The following is a 20,609-nucleotide window of genomic DNA, read 5'->3' as shown; positions in this document are numbered from 1 at the left end:
CGGCTCGGGCTCCGGCATGGTGCAATCCGGCCTCGTCCCGGGAGAGCGGGGCCCGTGTGCAGGGCCGGCGCCCGGGGAGCGGCGGCAGCGGCGGTGGCGGTGGTGGCTGCAGGCGCAGGCAGGCGGCAGGTGCTAGAAACGGGGCTGGGCGAGGTGTGTGCCCGCTGGGCTCCCGGGCCGCCGCCCCCTCACTGCCCCGGTCTTTCCCTCCCTTCGTGCTCCCCAGCGCGTCCAGCCCCCTGCCTCCGCGCCTCGGCCCATGGCGCCCCGCGGCTGAGACAGCGCCGCCAGGGACCCCTCCCGCGGGCCTCCCCGGGGCGTGCAGATCCCAGAGCCGCCCGCCCACCCTCCGCGAAGCCTCCCTCCCCTCCTCGCCCGAGCCAGGCGGGACCATGGCTGCGAAGCTGCGAGCGCATCAGGTGGACGTGGACCCGGACTTCGCGCCGCAGAGCCGGCCGCGCTCGTGTACCTGGCCCCTGCCGCAGCCTGACTTGGCCGGCGACGAGGACGGAGCGCTGGGCGCAGGAGTGGCCGAGGGCGCCGAGGACTGCGGGCCGGAGCGCCGGGCTACGGCCCCGGCGATGGCCCCAGCGCCGCCCCTGGGCGCGGAGGTCGGACCGCTGCGGAAAGCGAAGAGCTCTCGGCGGAACGCGTGGGGGAACCTGTCCTACGCCGACCTCATCACCAAAGCCATCGAGAGCGCCCCGGACAAGCGGCTCACGCTCTCGCAGATCTACGACTGGATGGTCCGTTACGTGCCCTACTTCAAGGATAAAGGCGACAGCAACAGCTCGGCCGGCTGGAAGGTGGGGGCGTCCGACTGGGGAGGGGGCTGGGGACGCCGACTGGGGCTTCCAGGGGCTGCTAGGTGTGCTGGGCTGCAGGCGGGCAGTCAGGAGGAGGGCTCTTTGGCACCCCCTGGGGTCACAGAGTGTGCGCCCAGGGCGTGGGGCCGGCCAGCGGACGGGCGGGGGCGTACTGGGAGCAGCTGTGTGCGTGCTCCATTGCGGGGAGGGATGCGGGGTGGGAGGTCTGGTGGGGTGACAAGGGACTGCCACTTTGAGGCGTCCCCGAGGAATGTCCCCACCCTGTCCTTGGGGGCATAGCAGAGGAACCCATTCCCAGGCCGTGGACATTGGGGACCCTCCTCCTCCCCCGAGTCTGCTTTGTGTGACTCTTGTTTTACCCTTTTCACCAGGGCACCCTTCTGAGAGCGCTGGAATAATGACTTGGGGCCAATGCCGGCTTCCCTCCCAAATCTCTATCATTGCCCTTACTGGAGCTGTCCCCAGGGTGAGGAGTGTGACCATGGGCCCACAGTTCTTCTTGTGGTGCCAGAGTTCACCCTAGGGCACCAGCCAGCCCGGAGTGGGGAACTCGGCAGGTGACCTGAGATCTGAGTTCTCCATGGGGTGGCTGCTGCCCCCCCTTACCTAGATCAGGATGGGGGTCACTGGTGATGGCCCCTGCTGGTGTGAGGGCAGGGTGTTGAGAGCTGGGGATCTGTCCATACCCACCCAGGATGCTTTTTTCCACTTCCCTGGCTGTCGGAGCCCAGATCAATTTAGGGGCTGGGGGAGGGGCAGGGTACCCCAGGGAGGCCTCAGTGCCAGCCAGTGGAAAGCGGGGAGCCATCTTAGGAGGGGACAGGGGCTTGCTTGGATTGTGGCCTCTCGACCCAGCTCCTCCCCTGGCCATCTTGTTGGAGAGTGGGGATAGTCTATGCCTTTGGGGGAGAGGAGGCTGGAGGGGTACCTGTGCCTAGGAGGTGAGCTGTCAGCCTCCCTATGGAAGGGGTGGCCTCTGTGAGGGAGGCATGCCTATATCAAGGGAGGGGCTATGCCCTGTGGTGCCTGCAAGCTGGGTCAGAGGAAGGAGGTGTGCCAGTGGAGGAGGGGAGACTTGTGGGCATGAACAGCTCTAGATACCCAGGGGCAGCATTGTAGAGCCAGGGTATCCTGACCTGGGAGCCCACGGCTCTCAGGGTTAGTGCTGGCAGCTTCTGTCCCTCACTGGCCACTATGGAGTAGGAACACAGGCCGGAGGAGTAGACCTGGGTCTCTTTCTGCATCTCCTCTCCCATCCCCTTGGGCTCAGCCCCCACCAGAACACATTTCTCCCAAGTGTGTCCTGCACTTGGGAATTGTTCCTACCTCCTTGCTCCCCTTGCCCTGGCCTTCTCCTCCCTGGAGATGTATTCAGTGTCCTCAAGGGTACAGAGTTCAGATGCCTCCTCCAGGAAGCCTTCCCTAACGCTTTTTAGCTAGCTTAGGACTCCCCGTTCTCTGGCCCTCTCCCTGCTGGTAGCGGGTTTTAGTCATTTGTGTTCTGTCTCATTTCCCCTATCTACCCTGCTTTTGGAAGACAGTGGCAGTGTCAGAGCCATTCTGTGCCCACAGCACCCAGCATACAGTCATGACACCAAGAAGCCATGAGTGTGTGTCTAGTGAAAGAGCAGGGAACTGAGTGGATGGCGCAGGATGCTGAGGCAGGGGACAGTACATTGGGCCAGAGTGGTCGGGAGGGCTTCTTGCAGGAGGTGTAGCTCCAGCTCAGCTTGCACATCAGGCAGCATGGGGAAAGATGGGAAGAGGAAACATGAGGCTAGAAGTCAGGAGAGAACTGCAGTTCATTGAAGGTCTTGGGGCCAAGCACTGTGAGAGGTACCTTTACACATCTGCCTTTAATGCTCTCAACAGTCCCTGAGGTGGTTTTACTGTGACCAAATGGTCTCCCTCCAGGGTGCCCAAAGCCAGCATTGGCCCCAAGTACAAGGAAGGCCCTGAGGCCTGTATTTAGGAGTGAACTGGTCACACAGTTAGTAGATGGGAAAGCTGGAATCCAGCCTACATGTTTCTCCCTCCAGGGTCCCCAAGCACCTCTGGAACAGTGTCCTGCTGGCAGCTGGGGGTGGGAGGGGCACATTGAAGGCTTTTGAACATAGGGAGGTATAAATCCTAAAACGTGATTGAGAATATGCTTGGAGATAGTTTAGACCCATGAGTTCATTTCTGACAGTGAGACTGAAGCCCTGGAAGGGGATAGGAGTCTTTCCAGGGCATCACTGAGCAGCAGGCTTTGGATGAGGGCCCAGGCCTCCTGCCTGCCCATTGGATGCAGTTTCCACTGCACCACACTGCTAGGGACACACCGATTGTCCCTGTGCCTGGGCTCCCAGTCGTGGGCTGAGCATTGGAGAGGGAGCCTCAGATGTGGACTCCTGACCTAGGTTTTGGCAGAGACCACCCAGGCACTGGAAAGGGGCCTGCCCCATGCTGTGCCCTTCTATCTCACCCTCTACCCAGCTCCCCAGGGAGCCTACTTCCCCACTTATTCCTGGAGCTTCCTGCATGGTGCCCTTCCCCATTCCCAGTCATTTACTCCAGAGGCCTGGTGAAAAAGCCATCCCAACTCCCAGCCAGGCTCAGGTTGACAGACAGAACACCTCAGGTGCCAGGCCTGGGGCCAGGGCCCACTGTTCTCTCCTTATTCCCCTCCCCTACAAACATACTGCAATTGAATCCCTGGGGTGTACCAAACCCTGTGTTAGATGGGGTGGGGACCAAAGGAGAAGGCATTAATTGGATCTATTTCAGAATAATCAGGACTTAGCCAGTTCCACACCCAGGCCTTGTGTTTTGTAAATAGGAAAGGCTGGGGATGGGGGTAGGGGTTCAGGGAAGGGGAATTAGATACCCTGGGGGAGCCAGGGAAGTCCTCACAGAGGAGGTGGCACTTGGTCTGCACTGCCTTCATTGGGGAGGGGAGAATTTGGGAGATAGTCTTCCAGGAAGTATTGACTGCATTCCCAAAGGCAGGGAGGTGAAATTGTGCATGTCTGATTTGGGGACAGTTTGGGTGTGCCAGGCTCAAACCAAGGGTGTCCAGGCATGACAGGGAGGTGGCATGGGAAGGGTGGAATGGGCCAGATCAGGAAGGGATGACATGCTTGGCCTTATCCCTATGGTCATATCTATGATGCAGGGAGGTAGCTGAGTGGTGCAGGACAGGAATTGGAGAAGACAAGACAAGCAGCAGGCTTGGGACACTCAGACCATGCTGAGGCCTAGAGAGGCTGGGCTTATTGCTGGGAACCCAACCAAAGGGGCTAGTTGTGTTCCCCACCAGGCCTAGGATGAGGGCTTGGATAGGCGGTCCCTCTACAGTGTCCCAACACTGTGAATATCCAGGTAGAGCCTCCCACTTTCTCTCAGATACTCCAGTCTCACTTTCCCTTGGCCCTGGACTCCTCTGGGAAGCCTTTCAGGCTGCTCTGAGTTCTGGCACACCTTCCACTTAGCGCCCCTGGAGTTGTTCTGCCTGCTTTTGTGTTTCCTGGCTGCCAGTTCCATTGGGAGCTCCCAGGCCAGGCCTGGGCGCCTCCCATTCCTGTCCCCAGAAGGAGCACACTGGATGGGAACTTCCCTTCTCTCCCAGGGGCTGGGGCAGCCTGGCTGATGAGAGGTGGGATTAGGAGGGGTGGCACCACCCCCATCTGGCCCAGTAAGTTCCAGGTGGGGTGTGGCTGGAAGAGAGGGACTGATCTGAGAGGCTGGGGGCAGGGTCCTGCTACAGCCCAAGCAGTGGCTGTCAGCTGAAGCCACCCCCTTCTCTCCCCCCAGCCTGCTCCAGCAGGGCTCCCTCCTCCTCCTTTGTCCTCCGGGGATCCCCAGCCCCAAGGGCTGATGGGGGTGCGGGAGGAGGCGGTGTGAGTCCCGGTTGGGGGGTGTCCTCACCCCCCTCACTGCATGAGCGGGGGGCTGGCAGCTGCCCGCCTCCTGGGCACGAGCCCGTGCCAGCCGCTCCTGGCACAGTTGCTGGCACGCCCGGCAGACTCCCACGGCCACCTGCTCACACCCACCCACGAGCGCTGGCGCGCTTCGGGCCCTTCCGGCTTCCCGGGCCTCCCGGCGCCCCTCCCCCGCCGCCGTGCCCAGCCCCCCCACCCCACTCTGCTCCCCGTGGACCCCCTCTCTCCCTTCCGGCCCCACAGCGGCCGCCCCCGCCACACCCCGCGCAACTTAGGGAGCTGAGGAGGCGGGGCTCAGGGAGGCCCCTGGGGCAGCCACGCGGCGGGAGAGGAGGGGGCCGGGAGGCAGACAGACCGACAGACAGGGTGAGGGCCCCGCCTGCCACCTGGCGCTGCTCCAGCGGGACGATGGCGGGCAGCGCCGTGCCAGGCGGTAATTGCAGACAGACTAATTTAAAGAGATGAGACGGTTATTTTTAACTCGCGTTAAGGTAATGAACGGCGCGGGGGGTTTGCGGGTTCGAAAGTTCAGCGCCCCCAACCCCCACTTTCTGCGGGTCTGGGGGGGCCCCTCTCTGCAAGCCCTGAGGGCTCCAGCCAAGGGATTGACTAAAGGGAGCTGACTAGCCAAGGGACTGACTAGGTTGAGGAACTGAAGAGGCCCTGCCAGAGGGGCGGAGGGCCGAGGGGGCCGGGACAGAGGCACCCGCTGGTCCAGAGCACTCTCATCAGACCCTCACCACCACCCAGGCGGGCTGGCATCCCTGTGTTCCAGGTGGGGAAGTGACTTGCCCTGAGGTCGCTACCTCCGAAGTGGTGGGCCTGGGAACTGGACCCCAAGCTCAAGCTTTTTCTGTGCCATTGGGTAGGATTGAGGTGGGGCAGGGGCTGGAGGGAAGGGCCTGTTTTGGACTCTGAAAGGACCTTCACTGTCTTTGAGTGGCAGCTAGTGGTGACCACCACATGGGGTGTAAGGGTTGAGGGGTAGTCAAGTACTGAGTGGGATGTGGGTATATCAGCTACAGCAGGGGGAGCCCCTTCCTCACCTCAGTTTCCCTTACCTCCCAGCAGACTCACTAGATCCCCTTCCCAACCCTAGTTTACCCGGAGTGGGGGGTGCCTGGGAAACAGGAGAGGGTGGGGCTGGACCTGCCTATGCATTGGTGCCTGCTCCCTCACATTCCAATCAGACTTGGGTTCTCCAAGGAGCTGCAGAGTCCTGGAACCCAGTCTCTGCACCCCTGACTCCTCCCCAACTCAACCCCCTCTGACACACTCCCAGCAACTAGAAACTCACCATCTCTGGGATTGCCCATTTTGTTGCTAGACAAGTCTTTTTTTTTTTTTTTTTCCTGAGTCAAGGTCTCTCTCTGTCACCCAGGCTGGGGTGCGGTGGCAGAGATCACTGCAGCCTTGACCTCCTGGGCTCAAGTGATCCTCCCACCTCAGCCTCCTGAGTAGCTGGACCATGGGCACAGGCCATCCCACCTGGCTAATTTAAAAAAGGTGTTTTGTAGAGACAGGGGTCTTCCCTATGTTGTCCGGGCTGGTCTTGAACTTCTGGGTTCAAGGGATCCACCTGCCTCAGCCTCCCAAAGTGCTGGGATTACATGGTGGTGTGAGCCACCATGCCTGGCTGCTAGATGAGTCTTAAAGCTTTTAGGACTTATTTCCTTCTCCCCAGCAGTGCCCCATCCCCTTTCAGCATCACACAGAGTGTCCTAGTCCAGCCCTTTGGCGTCATTTGGAGTCAGCTGTGGAGTCAGGAGTAGGTGAGGGGCTGGACAGAACCCCTACCTATAGGGAACCTGATCCATTGCATGTGTGAGTTGGAGCAAACCTCTCTCCCATTCTGGTTCTCAGTGTTCTCATCTGTGTCCAAAGGGTCTTAACACAGTCTTTTTCGGTTCAGTGCTGTAACTTACAAGCTCACTGGTTCTTGGAGCCATGAGGGGTTCATTGGACAGAGGGCACATAGTACTGAGAGGACTTCTCCCAGGTGGACACATGTGAGTACAGGTGTGGGACTTGGGACTCCTGTTTAAAGATGCCTGTCCTGTCTGTGGCAGTACCCAGGTGGCAAATATGCTCTGGGTACAATGAAAGGAGTGTTTATGGCAGTTCCAGCTGGCCCCCAAAGCAGGCAGATGGGGGTTCAGGGTGTTGGACGGGCATGAGCTCAGGCTCTGGGGCCTGGGTAGGGTTCTCAGGGGGACAGCTGGATCTGGAGCACCCCCCTTCTCCTGGCACCCTGGTTACCATAGAAACCAACTCCTGTTTGGGAGGGTTTGGCTGTTTGCTGCCTCTCCCCACCCCCCAACCCATATGTGGAGGTGGGAGGGGGGCCAGGTGGCGTGTGGGGGAGGGGCCTCCCACACCCTCCCCCAAGGGCCTCCCTCTTTGCAGAGAGAAACCTTTCTGGTCTGTAAGTGGGGGTACTTCTTATGGAAAGGAGAAAGAGAGGTAAGATAATTAATATCTGGGTGCTAGGCAGTCAGCTGGGCAGTTCACATACATTCTCTCATTTCATCCTCCCTGGATCCCGCTAGGTACACATTAATAACCCCATTTTGCAGTTGAGGAAATGGAGGCCCAGAAAAATGAGGTCATTTGGCCAAGGCAGCATAGCGGAGCCTGGATTTAGCTGCAGACTCGTCTGTCTCTGCCACATTTCTGCATCTCCCCATGCTGGTGCTGTCAGCTCTACATGCCAGCCAGCCCTCCTGCCCCCAGGCTCTCCTGCTCCAGAACCCTCCTGGGCTCCTTGGTTCACCTAGAAGTCAACCAAGTCCAAACTGCTCTCCTGGGACCCATAGGCCCTCAGCCTACCTTGTCCAGGCCCTGCCCTTTCTCCCACTTTTCCTGCTTCCTCTGATCTCAGGTCGCCCTGGCATCTCCACCTTCACACATGACACTGGAATTCTCAACCCACGCCCACTGCCATTGTCTCACAGTCACCAAGGCACCTATTGATTCTCCTTGGCTGACCCCTCGGGATACCCCTCAGAAACTAGGTGGGGTCTTGGGTAGTTTGAACAAAGCCCTACCTTCCAGGTGATTCTGGAACCCAAGACTTCTGACTGAGAATTCCTGCCTCAAGTCCTTAGTTGTTTGCAAACCTAGCTGATGATCAGAATCACCTAGAAGCTTTCTGACAACACAGGCTTCCAGTCCCCAGCTCAGATCCTCTATATCGGGGTGAGCTCTGGAATCTGTGTATGGCTGGTGACAGGTCATTCTGAACCAATACCTTAGAGGGTGGCTTCTTGGCCTCCTGCCTGTCCCCCTGTCTCTTCCTCCCAGCATGGACCAGCTTCTTCTCCAAGCAGGCTGCCCAGGTTGAGGCTACACCCCTCTTCCTCACTCCTTTTGGGTCCTCCAGAGATCTGAACCCCATGTAGTCAGCACCCAGGGACTGGGCCACCACATCACCATCATGCAGCCACCCCATGGCTTAGAAATCACACTGTATAGGACATGGATGAAGAGAATGGAGCCACAGCCAGGGCTGATATGCTTTGCTTACTAGGAGACTTTGCTGCAAGAGAGGGAGGGCTGCCCTGGGCTCCTGCAGTCCCTTGGCAAGGGGACAGAGAGCCCAGGGCAGCCCCTGGGGGCAAGGCCAGAGTCAGTGTGGTTGTAAATACTCAGGAAGCCTCTCTGGAACTGGAATGGTGAATAAACTAAATGTCACAGCCCCTGCTGTCAGAGAGCAGAGAAGAGGGAGAGAAGAGGAGAGAAGAGGGGCATGTGTATAGCTGCTTAATCCAGTCCCCAGGCCTTAGTAGGACACTCAAGGCCTGGCCATCAGCCCTAGTCTACCTCTCCAGCCACCCTCCCATCTTCTGATCCTTGCCTTAGCCACACTAAACTATTCTAGCTCAGGAGTCAACCTGCCATGTGCCATTATGTACATTCTTTCATTTAATTTCCCAGCAACCCTGTGAAGCTGGTAGGGTTACTTTCCCCATTTTGCAGGTAAGGGAACAAGAATGAGAAAAGTAAGCAGCTACTCTAAGTGGCAGAAACGAAACTCTCCAGGGCTAACTCCACCCTAGCCCAGGGCTCTGACCTTCCTCCCCTCTGCCCCTTCCCCTCCCAGTCATTGTCTCTCTGCTATCCCTTGGAGTTTAGCCCTCAGGCTTTTGGCCTGGGGAATGGCCCTGGGGTCCCTGGCTCCCTGGCTCCCATTCCCAGATAGAGAGCTCCCTGAAGGTGGGGGCAGACGAGCCTGATGTTCCCCTCGTCTGCAGACCCCAGGGCTGAGGCAGCTCCCTCCATTCCCTGTGATCCAGGGCTACATCCACTGGGTACCTATTATGCAGGGCTGCTGGGTGGGGACTGGACTGGCTCCTTGACCTTGAGATCCCAGCCTGCAGGGGTCAAGCTAGGGAGATAAAACGAGGACACTGACTCTGATGCAGGGTAAGATCTGCTCAGGGTCATGATGGAAGGCCAGATAATGAGCTGAGTGTTTGGAGGTAGAAGAGAGGAAGGGAGACAAAGCAGACAAAGAAGGTCAAGGCCTCAGGACTGTGTGGGGAGCCCCTGAGGGTCTCGCTGTGCTTATGTGGGGCCCAGCAGGCATTGAAGCTGGGAAAGCAAGTGAGTGGCCTTGAAGAGCATCCCAGGCTCTGGGCTTCTCAATGTGAATTCTCCATGGGAATGACATGGGCAGAGGTCACTCAAGGGTGCTGTGGGGAGTGAACAGGAGAGAGAGGCTGGCCCAGGCACCCAGTGTGGGCCTGCTACTGGGGTCCCGGGGAGAAAATGAGCCTGAGATAGGACAGAGGCCCAAAGAGTCCCAGATGCCAGGCCTAGCATAGGCAGCACCCCTTGGTGCCTTGAAAATCCCTTAGGTGAGGCCAAGCCATGTGGTTAGGAGTCTTGGAGGCAAACAGGCAGGCAGAGCCTAGCTCTCCTTACCCTCTGCGTAGCCTTGGGCAACTGAGCCTCAGTTTCTTCCTCTACAAAATAGGATAATAATAGGGTCCTTCCTCTAATGCCTCCCTTTCCTGTCCCTGAGACCGAGGTGTCAGATATTCAGATGTCCAAGCTCCCTCCTGCCCTTAGTTGGGCCTGTTGCTTTCTAGCCTCCAGAGCCTTCCCCATAGCCTTGGATGACAAGCAGGGCAGGTTTTAGGCACCCCATTTCCTTTTTTTTTTTTTTTTTGAGACAGAGTCTCACACTCTGTCCCCCAGGTTGGAGTGCAGTAGCACCTGATCTCGGCTCACTGCAACCTCCACCTCCCAGGTTCATGCCATTCTCCTGCCTCAGCCTCTGGAGTAGCTGGGACTATAGGCGTGCGCCACCACGCCCGGGTAATGTTTTGTATTTTTAGTAGAGACGGGGTTTCACCTTGTTAGCCAGAAGAGTCTCCATCTCCCGACCTCGTAATCTGCCTGCCTCAGCCTCCCAAAGTGCTGGGATTACAGGCATGAGCCACTGTGCCCAGCCGGCACCCCATTTTCACAGATGAAGGAAATGTATTGTTCAAAGTCACCCTTGAACCCAGGACTGCCCTCCCCTGGACATTGGCTCCTCTTTGCCCCACTGGCAAGCTGTGTGACCTTGGGCATGGCCCTTCCCTCTTCAGCTCTGAGTTCCCCTCCCCCAACACTCTGGGAAGCTGTGAAGCCTCTTGCTTCTCTCTCCTGTCCCCTCCCTCTGTCCTCAGCTGGCCTCCTCCTCCTCCTCTTGTAACCTGAGCTGGGGCCCTGGGGGAAGGGGCTTGCCCTCTTCCTGAGGCACCTGCCAGCTGAACAGATGTGCAGAGATGGAGGGCCCCGGGAAGGGATTGAGAGCCCTTAGCCCGACAAGGCTGGGGCCGGGGCTGGGGGAGGCAGTGCTCAGCACACCCTACCCTGGCCTCTGGCCTCTGCCCCTAGGGCTTACTCTGAGCACTTGTTCATTTTCCAGTGGACATTTGAGTGCTCCAACATGTCCTGCAAGGACCTCTCGGTCTCTAAGAGAAAAATGGCAGATGAGGGCTGGTGCCCTGGTCTGGGTGGGCCACCCTGGGCTCCTAGAGCCCCTTGGCATGAGGACAGCGGGCCAAGGGTGGCCCCTGGGGGCAAGGCTAGTGTCTGTGCGGGTGGCCATGCCCCTGGGAGAGCAGATGGTTCTCTTGGCACCATGCCCACTCTTCCTTTTTCTCCCCCAGGAGCCAGCCTGCAGGGCTGGGGCACAGCTGCTGGGCCCTCCCCAGAGCTGGGCTCAGGGCAGGGCTGGGTGAGGTCACTGCAGCTGCTCCCAGGGCCTGGGGCAGGGGAGTGGGGAAGTGCTGCCTGCAGAGGGAGGGAGGGGCTGAGACTGAGAGGGGAGATGGAAAAGTCTGAATGCTTTGCATTTAGGAGTTCTTTTTAATCCTGAATGAAGGAGGGTCTGTGAAGGGGTTGCTGAACTAGTATGGACAGTCCCCTTACCCCTACCCCAGGCTCACCCTGGAACTTCTGCTTGGCTTTGGCTCCTCTCTGGAGGTCTCTCAGGGCAGGAGAAAGAGCAAGCGCCCTGGGTGTAAATTCCTGCACCACCACTTACACTATGCAACCCTGGACAAGTCAGTTTGTCTCTTGGAGCCTCAGTTTCTCATCTGTAAAATGGGGACAATAAACCAACTAGAGGGTTGTTACAAAAATTCAATGAGATAATTTTCAAGCGGCAGCACAGGGCATGGCATGTGGTCAATGTCTTGGAAGCAGTAGTCTTCCCGCCTCACTGCCTCACTTTCCCAAGGAGGCAGGAAGTACTGAGGACAAGTAGGGAGGTGGCAGGGGCAGCAGGAGCTGCAGGAGAAAGCTGCGGGGAGGAGGGTCAGACAGGACCCTGGTAGAGGGTGGGCAAGCCTTGTAGCTCTGGCCTGAGATTTTGCTGAAGAGAAACTACACAGAAAAGCCAGGCCTGAGCAGCTCGTGGCTACTGACTTCTCGTGAGCCAAGGATTGCCCCACAAAGTTCGAGTAGGGAGGCCGGCTCAGACACCACTTTACTCTGGTTTGCTGTTAGATCTCTGCAGGAGCACTGAGGTGGGAGCATCTGTCTTTGGGGCTTGCATAGGGGATGAGGAAGGTGCCACAGAGCTGGCCTTGATGGAGGAACAGGAACTGGTAGAGCAGAGAGAGGGACAAGAGTAAAGGGAATAGTGTGCAAAGGCACAGGGATGGGGATATCCAAGGTGGCTGGAGGACATCAGAGGGCTCTTTAGTACCAGCCTGGGATTGGACCCAAGCCCACAGGTGAAAGGAAGAATGGGCATTGGAGCAGTGTGAGGTTGGACTTCCGTTGGTTTATTTGCTGCCCAGCCTGGGTGTGTGGGCTCTGCTTTCTCTGGGGGGTGCCAGAGCCTCATGCCTTGCTTTGGATATTGGTTCCTCCTGGCCCCAGGCTGCCCACTCTGGGATCCACTGCTGATCGTGAGCCCACTCACCTGGAGACATCTGTGCCCCATGGCCCCCACATGCTCTTCTATCCCTTCTCCACTGCAGAGTCTAGTGCCGAGGATTTGCACATGGCCTCAGGTCCCTGGCATTGTCCAGGTCACCTCTTTTGCCAGGAAGAGGCCTGGACTGAGAACCTGAACTTCATCCCAGATGGCAGGGCAAGTGACTCTTAGGGAGTCTGTGGCTCTGTCTGACCCAGGTGTGTGTTCCTAGGCCAGGCTGGGGCCCCTGAGTTGGGTGGGGGCAAAGGGTGGGATGGGGAGGCTCCTGGGGCTCCGAGACAGGGATGGGATGACATTCTTGACATGTGGCGTCTCATCCAGGCCCCATGTGTCCCTGTGGATGGTGGGATTGTTATTCCCATTATAGTGGAGGCCACTATCACATGGATGAAGTTAGGATTCTGTCCCCTGTCTTTCACCTCTCCGTATGCAGGAAGGAAGGCCAGGAGGGAAGGAGGAAATGGGAATCATAGAGGGGATCAGAGCCCTCACCACAGCCCCACAGGTGGTCACTGCAATAACAGGTGCTGGGTCATTGTCCCCATCAGGTAGTCAGGATCAGTCTCCTGAGGGAGGGGCTGGACTAAGCCTTTGACTGTGATACAATCTGGACAGGCATCCACACCTGACCTTGAGCTTGGGCTGCGATGGGTGGACACAAGACCCAGGGCCGCACTTGGAGGATCCTGAAAGACCCCAGGTACCAGGGAGGCCAGGAGGTAGCACAGGGTCGGTGGTAGGTGGGGGCACGGTCCTTGTCTCCTGTCTCTGATGAAAGCTAGGAGAGCCTGGGCTTGAGCGTCAAGGTGGAGGTGGCCACTGGGGTCGACAGCAGAGCAGAGTGTCCCCTGCCACATTAGGGGTAGGTGTGGGGAGCGCCCTGGCTTTGGAATCCAGCAGCCCTAAGACCCAAGCCTGGCTTCATCATTTCCCAGCTTTGTGGCCTCAGGAGTCATTTAACCCACCTGAGCTTCCGTTTACCCCCTTTGTAAAATCGCAGTACCTACTCACAGGATGGTTATCAGGATTAAAGGAGCCTAGCCTATGTTGGGCATGTAGTAGGTGGGTGCCCTTCTCTGGCTTCAGCATTTGAAGCACATGCCAGTGGTGTGTGAGAGGTGGCTTGCACTGGTTCATGAGGGCTGATCATGCACACTTCTTCCCAATTCTGCACTCAGTGACGTCATGTGGCAGCTTAAAATTGGCCATGATGTGAGTATCCATACGACAGAAAGCAGCAAAAGCTACAAATCAAATCAGGTGGGGTTTTTGTTTTTGTTTTTTTAACTTCCAGAAGAACTGGTGGTTAAACATTTGCCAGCACACCACTAAATATGCCCCAGAAAAGGTAACTTCCCCCAGTCCCACTGCCCAGGATCAGAAGAAGATGGCACAGAGATGGCCAGGCGAGTTGGCTCACACTATAATCCCAGCACTTTGGGAGGCCGAGGCGGGAAGATCACCTGAGGTCGGGAGTTCGAGACCAACGTAGGCAACATAAGAAAACCTCCTCTCTACAAAAAATATAAAAATTTAGCCGAGTGTGGTGGCGCACACCTGTGGTCCCGGCTAGTCGGGAGGATAGAGTGGGAGGATCACTTGAGCCCAGGAGGTCAAGGGTACTGTGAGCTATAATTGTGCCACTGCACTCCAGCCTGGGTGACAGAAGGAGACCCTGGCTCTAAATACATACATAAATAAATACCCTGGCAAGAAAGAAAGAAAAGAAAAGAAAAAAAAGAACCTGGCTCAAAATAAATAAATAAATAAGGAAGGAAGAAGATGGTACAGCAACCATGAGTCCATGTCCCAGAATCCAACCTGTGGGCCCTCGGTAGCCATAGTGGGGACAGAACAGGAAGCAGGGCAATAGTAGAGCTCTGGCTTGGCCAAGCAGCCTAGAAATCACAGTCCATGGCCCCTTCTGGGCCTCAAGAAATTGGATGGTTATAGCACCAGGCAGCCCTTGTAGGCGGGGGACAGCAAATGAGGGGAACTCTCTTTTCTCTGCACTCTCCTTTGGCCCCCGGAGATCTGGCAGGCCCTGGCTGGAGACATAAGATTAGATGAGGTTGAGCTGTCGGAGAATGAAGCTGTGTTGGGAGGAGAAATGAGGTTGTACCGGAAGATAAACGAGGTTGTACTGTCAGGGAATGAGGTGGTACTTGGAGGCAAGGTGAGGGTGCATTATTAGATAAATGAGGTTGTACTGTCAGGGGATGAAGTGTACTTGTAGTAGAGATGACGTCCTGCTGGATCAGTCGGCTTGCTCCGTCAGAGAACACAGCCACACCACAGGAGGAAGGAGAGTGTCCGACCCAGAGGATAAATGAGGGTGTCCTGCTGGATAAATGAGGGGGCCCGTCAGGTGAATGGAGTGCTGTTAGCAAATGAGGTTGTACTTGCTGGATAAATGGGACTGGTGTGCTGGATAAATGGGGTTGTGCTGTCAGGTGAATGCATTACTGCTCGTGGGTGAAGGGCATCCTGGGAATAGATGAGGGTGTCCTGCTGGATAGATGAGCTGCCACCACCAAATGGATCAGACCCTGTCCATGAGGGAGGCACCATCAGCAAGGACAAGGTTATTCTGTTCCCACTGGGGCTCCTGGAGTGTCTTCTGACCCAGGGGAGACCTTGATGTGTGCCAGCCCTGGGTTATCCAAGTCTCTCTGGGGAGCAGGATGGGGGGCTGGGAAGGGCAGGCAGCTGCATTGTGCATCCTGGGACCTCTCCTTCACCCCCAACGGATGCCCTACCCCTCTCCCTGGCACCCCTCAGTGGGTCAGACTGCTGCGGACATTCTCACCCCACTGCCTGCTTCTCATCCTGCCTGTGTCTTCTTTCTGCACAGTTTGGAAAAGCCCCTATTCTGTGCCAGTCACTCTGCCCAGTCTCATTTAATCTCCCTACAACACAGTATTACTCCTCCTTGCACACACTTTCTCTTATTCATTCATCCATTTATTCATTTGACAAACATTTAAGTGTCTAGTATGTACCAAACACAGGAAGTACAGTTAAAAAAAAAAGGATAAAAATCACCGCCCTCATGAAGCTTGTATTCTAATATAAAGACAGGATAAATAATGTATTTAGAATGTGAAAATGCTTTAGAAAAACATACAGCAGGATCAGGGGGCCAAGAAATTCCAGGGAAGAGGAACAGTTTTTAAGAGAGGTGAGGATGGGCCCCGTTCCAAAAGGTGACATCTGAACAAAGACTGGAAGGAGAGGAGAGATCTCTGTGGATATCTGGGGGCAGGCGGGCATGCCTGGCAGGTTTGAGGATGGGAGGGAGGGATGGAGCGGGGCACCTGCATGGTCACTGTGGGTCTTATGGGCCATGGCAAGGCCTTTGTTCCTCACTCTGAGTGAGATGGAGGGTGTCGGAGGGATCTGGGCAGGAATGGACGTGATCTTGGTTATTTGAAGGGTCACCCTGGCTGCTGTGTGGCGTGCTATAAGGAGGTGAGAGAGGGAGCAGGGAGCCATTTGAGGAATGGAGCATGAAAGCATCTTGCCCCAGGGTCATAGCACTCATGGGTGATGGGGCTGAAACTGGAATCCAGTTCCAATGCTACAGCTGATGTACTTTGCCCTACTCTAGCCTCCTCCCTGGTGGGAGAATCCTTGGGGTGCTGGGCTCCCTGGCCCAGGTTCTGAGGGAGAACGGGGTAGGCATGAGATATAACCCACTGTCCTTTCCCTCTGCCCCCAGATGGTCTCCCTCGGGCCCTGAATCAGGTAGGTCCTGACTCCCCTAGCAACATGCTCCAGGTCTGGATGTAGATGTGGGAGGCATGAGGCCCCAGAAGCTGTGCCCAGCTCTGGGCACCAGGGGAGCCCAGGCATGCCAGGGCTGTGGCTATGGTGGTGGGTTGCTAGGTGACTCGAAGAGGGAGCCCTGGTTACTGCTGCCTGGCAAAGGCATCTCCCTCCTCTGCCTCTTTCACCTCCTCCATGGCCTCTGGCCTCCCAGGAGGCCTTGTGGTGTGAGCCAGAGCTGTGATCAGTGCTTGCCACTAGATCTGGCAGGGAGCTCTGATTGGTACCAGGTGGCTGGGCCCTGAGGAGCCAGACTGAGCTGCAGGGCCTGAGCTTCTCTCATGGGGCACAGCCCTGGAGCACACCTGGTTCAGAGCCCAGCTCAGCAGTCAGAGGCCTAGGTCCTCACTCAGCTCTGAGCCACCTTGTCTGACCTTGAGCAAGGCATGGCATCCCTCTGTGCCTTGACGACCCCATCCATCTGGCCTGCAGAATCCTCCCCAGGAGCTTCATTTTCTGTGAAGAAGGGTGCTGAGTGTACGGGGATCCAGGTACTCCTGTCCCCACCCCCGATGGCTTGAGTGTGTAATGCTCAAGTTTTGCACTAAATCTCATTTACAGAAAGAGTTCCACTATTTAAGAAAAATGTTTGAAAACCTCTGGACTGAATGATTCTAAGGATTTTCAGTGCCAAACTGAAAAGGTCCCCAGAGTACAACTTGCCCATCTCCTTAGTTTACAGTTCAGGACACTGAGGCCCCCAAAGAAGGAGAAACTTCATCTAGGTCAGGTTTGGTAGTGAGAAGAACACTGGGTTGGGGGTCAGGAGGCCTGGGCTCACATCCTTGCTCTGCCACCAGGTCTTAGACAGCCTTGGGCAAGTCCTTTCTTTCCCCTGGGTTGGGCCAGCCATGGTTTCAGGCTGAGGCCTGAGCTCCAGGGGTACCTGGCTGGATATGGGACAGAGCAGGGAAGAATGCAAACCTTCAGAGACCTGGAGCTTGTCTTGGCGGTAATTCTAAAACATGTGAATAACGTGTATAAAGAAAATGTGAATGGATTATAAAGTATATGCAAAATTTCCTTGAATTCTAAAAAGGAAGCTTAGACTTGCAGGAAATTTTGGCCTGTGCAACGTGCCCCCAGACTTCCCCTGCTGCCAGCTTCTAGGGATGGTTTACATGGAAAGTTTGAGGAACACTGGAATGCTGGCTTCTTAAGATTCTTTGGGATTCTCAGACGTGTTTCTGTCTTCCATGGCAGAATGTGATGTCCTTTAGACTTAGAATAAGACCAACCTGTAATTCCAGCACTTTGGGAGGCCGAGGCAGGGGGATCATCTGAGGTCAGGAGTTCAAGACCAGTCTGGTCAACATGGTGAAACCGCGCCTCTACTAAAAATACAAAAATCAGCCGGGCAGCAGTGGCACGCACCTGTACTTCCAGCTACTTGGGATGCTGAGGCTGGAGAATCACTTGAGCCTGGGAGGCGGAGGTTGCAGTGAGCTGAGATCACGCCACTGTACTCCAGTCTGGGGTACAGAATGAAACCCTGTCTCAACAAAACAAAACAAAACAAAAGACCAACCTGAAATCAATACCTGGCACAGCACTTAAGCTGTGTGACCTTGGCAACTCACTTAACATCTCTGAGCTTCACTCTCCGGTTATGAGATAGGGATCACAATCCCTGACTTGTATGGAGTTCAACTAATGATTACATTAGATAAAGTACTTAGAGTACCCAGGGCTGAATGGGCAAGTGCTGGCTAGGTGCTGGTACCTGGTACTGTCCTTCTTCCAGGACATAATGACATTGATAAAGAGGTGTTGCCTGAGTGACCTCCAGATGGAGAAATGGGGAGGTGGGAGATGGAGCCTCTTGTAAGCCAGACAGTCCTATGGGGGAAGAGAACTGAGGCCTCCTAGGAGCCTGAACACAGGTATGGGGGAGGGGCTCAGGAGCCAGGTGCAGGGGTGGGAACAGGAAGGGGGTATCTACTTGAGGGAGCACCGCTCCCTAGGGGCCCAGCTCCCCTCCCCTCAGGGTCTCAGGAGAACCAGGCAGGGCAAGGCTGGCAAGTCCCAGCTGTTGCCTTCAAAGGCCAGAAAGTGCCAGAGACAGGGAGCCTGGGGCCCTGAGGAGTCAGGTCAGTGCCTGGAGCTGGGGGTGAGGGGTTGGAGGGTACCCTGGGCAGCAGGAAGGACCCCTCCTCCCGGAGACTGGTGGGAATGAGGCAGGAGGGAGAACCTCAGAGAGCAGTAGCTGGAGCTGTGAGTGTGGCTGGGTGGATTCACAGGTTAAGAGCAGGTCCATGAGTTGGGCAGAGCTGGAGTGGTACCTGGCATCGTTGCCTAGCTGTGGGGCCATGGGAAGTTACATCATGCCTCTGGGCCTCCGGTCCCCAGTGTATGAAATTGGAGAATGCCATCTTCCCAGAGTTGGTGCCCAGCACAGCTGCATACAAGACATGATGTTAAAGAGATGGAAACAGCAGGTCTGTTGGGGGAACTAAGGAGTGAGATCTTCTGGCCAGAGTGAGGATATAACCTACGTTTATCAGCACCTGGTGTGCAAACATTTATTCATGCACATGTAATGATCGTACAGCCTTACGCGGTAGTTACTGAATGTAGCTCACTTTTTCAGAGTAGTTCACTGAGGCTCACAGAAACTGAGTAAACATCCCATGGTCACATAGCTAGGCAGCCAAAGAGCCAGGCATCCTGTCCCGCCCTCTGATACCCAAGCCCCTGCTGTTTCCATAGCAGTACCTAGACCAGGAGGTTGAGGCCACCAGGTGGGAGGCCCCAGAGGTGGGGTGCGGCGGCAGGCCCAGCAGAAGTTCTACTCCAGATTCCAGTGGGGCCAGTGGACTCCCTGCCTTCCTCTGTCCTCAGAACAGGCCTGGCAAAAGCAGGCAGTGACATGGGAAGCACTGGAGACTGGCACAGCAGAATTAAAAAGAGGATGTATGCAGAGATGGCAGAGGTGAAGCCCACGGAGGAACTGAGGAACAGCAGAAAAGGCCACCTTGGGCAAGCCACTTCCTCTCTCTGAGCCTAGGTCTTCTGGTGTGTGAACGGGGACTTTGCCACACACTTTGTGGGGATTTTTTGAAGTCTCCACCAGGAAGGGACTTGGAGGGCAGGCAGGTGGGTCAGGAGAAGAGGGCAGGATGCAGTCCAAAGGGCAGGCAGGAGAACTGGGCTGACCTGAAGGTGAGCACTGAAGAGGCTGAGGTCTCTGTGGCAAAAGGATGTCTTTTGAGGGACCTGCTGGAATCCAAGCCCTCTGGAGTTCACAGCAGCTCAGAGGAGTTGGGGTGATACCTCTGAAAAGTCTCAGGCCTGGACCCACCTTGGGGACCCCCAGCCTACTCTGTTTCCCCTGGCCAGGCCCTCCCAGCAAAGGGTTAACAGTCTTCTCTACCTGCAGTTGCATTTTAAAGACACGAAATTAAAGCAGGTAATTTATTCTCCCCACACACGAAAGAGCAATTAGTTCTAAACAGGGCTTAATCAGTCACCGCGAGATTGATTTCTGGAGCCCTGGGTTTTCGGGCTCCTGGCGCCATGCCAGGCTGGGGAGGGAGGGGGGCGGACAAATGAGCCGCAGCGGCATAAGCCCTTACGTAATCTGCTGGGGGCCCTGGCAGCCTGGTTAGCCCCGCGTGGGTCTTGGCTGAGCTGGTGAGAGGGGGTCCTGCTCCCTGCTGCAGACCCCCCGCAGGCTCAGAGTAGCCCACAGGGTTGGTCATGCCCCCAGGGAAAGGCTAAGACCAAAGCTCTGGCCCCACCTTCTGGGCAGTCTCTGTGTGGGAGTGGGGAGGGATGGCGGTGTGGTTCTGGGGCAGAGGGTGGGTACTCTGGGTTTGTCCAACCCGGTACTTACACCTGCCCCCTCCCTCTCCCAACCCCCTTACCTCATCTTCATCCCTGGCTCCCCCCTCCTTCTACACTCTCTTATCTTCCCCCTCTTCTTTCCATCACGTCCTTTCTTCCCCATGGCCTCCTCACCCCCCACTCCCACCCACATCCTTGTCTCTGGCCACAGAACTCCATCCGACACAACCTGTCGCTGCACACCCGCTTCATCCGCGTGCAGAACGAGGGCACCGGCAAGAGTTCGTGGTGGATGCTGAACCCCGAGGGCGGAAAGACAGGCAAGACCCCGCGGCGCAGGGCCGTGTCCATGGACAACGGGGCCAAGTTCCTGCGCATCAAGGGCAAGGCGAGCAAGAAGAAGCAGCTGCAGGCGCCCGAGCGAAGCCCGGACGACAGCTCTCCGGGCGCGCCCGCCCCGGGGCCGGTGCCTGCCGCAGCCAAGTGGGCCGCCAGCCCCGCCTCGCACGCCAGCGACGACTACGAGGCTTGGGCCGACTTCCGCGGCAGCGGGAGACCCCTGCTCGGGGAGGCGGCCGAACTGGAGGACGACGAGGCCCTGGAGGCCCTGGCGCCATCGTCGCCGCTCATGTATCCGAGTCCCGCCAGCGCGCTGTCGCCGGCGCTAGGCGCGCGCTGTCCGGGTGAGCTGCCCCGCCTGGCCGAGCTGGGAGGCCCGCTGGGCCTGCACGGCGGCGGCGGCAGCGCGGGGCTGCCCGAGGGCCTGCTGGACGGCGCGCAGGACGCGTACGGGCCGCGGTCCCG

At 57.1% G+C, this 20,609-nt stretch overlaps 1 protein-coding gene across 1 annotated transcript in view; it reads left to right on the top strand.

The window, feature by feature from the left end:
- Window positions 1-87: 87 nt before the first annotated feature.
- Window positions 88-20,609, top strand: part of FOXO6 (forkhead box O6) — a 22,249-nt gene continuing 1,727 nt past the window's right edge. The window contains exons 1-2 of the mRNA XM_017873118.1: window positions 88-806; window positions 20,017-20,591. Coding sequence (XP_017728607.1) covers window positions 393-806; window positions 20,017-20,591 — 989 coding nt within the window. The 5' untranslated portion in view covers window positions 88-392. The remainder of the gene's footprint in view (window positions 807-20,016; window positions 20,592-20,609) is intronic.

The sequence above is a fragment of the Rhinopithecus bieti genome, unplaced genomic scaffold (assembly GCF_001698545.2).
Source record: "Rhinopithecus bieti isolate Rb0 unplaced genomic scaffold, ASM169854v2 scaffold_6907, whole genome shotgun sequence".
Taxonomy (NCBI): Eukaryota; Metazoa; Chordata; class Mammalia; order Primates; family Cercopithecidae; genus Rhinopithecus; species Rhinopithecus bieti.
Note: the sequence above shows the minus strand (reverse complement) of the source record. Positions and strands in the feature narration are given on the sequence as shown.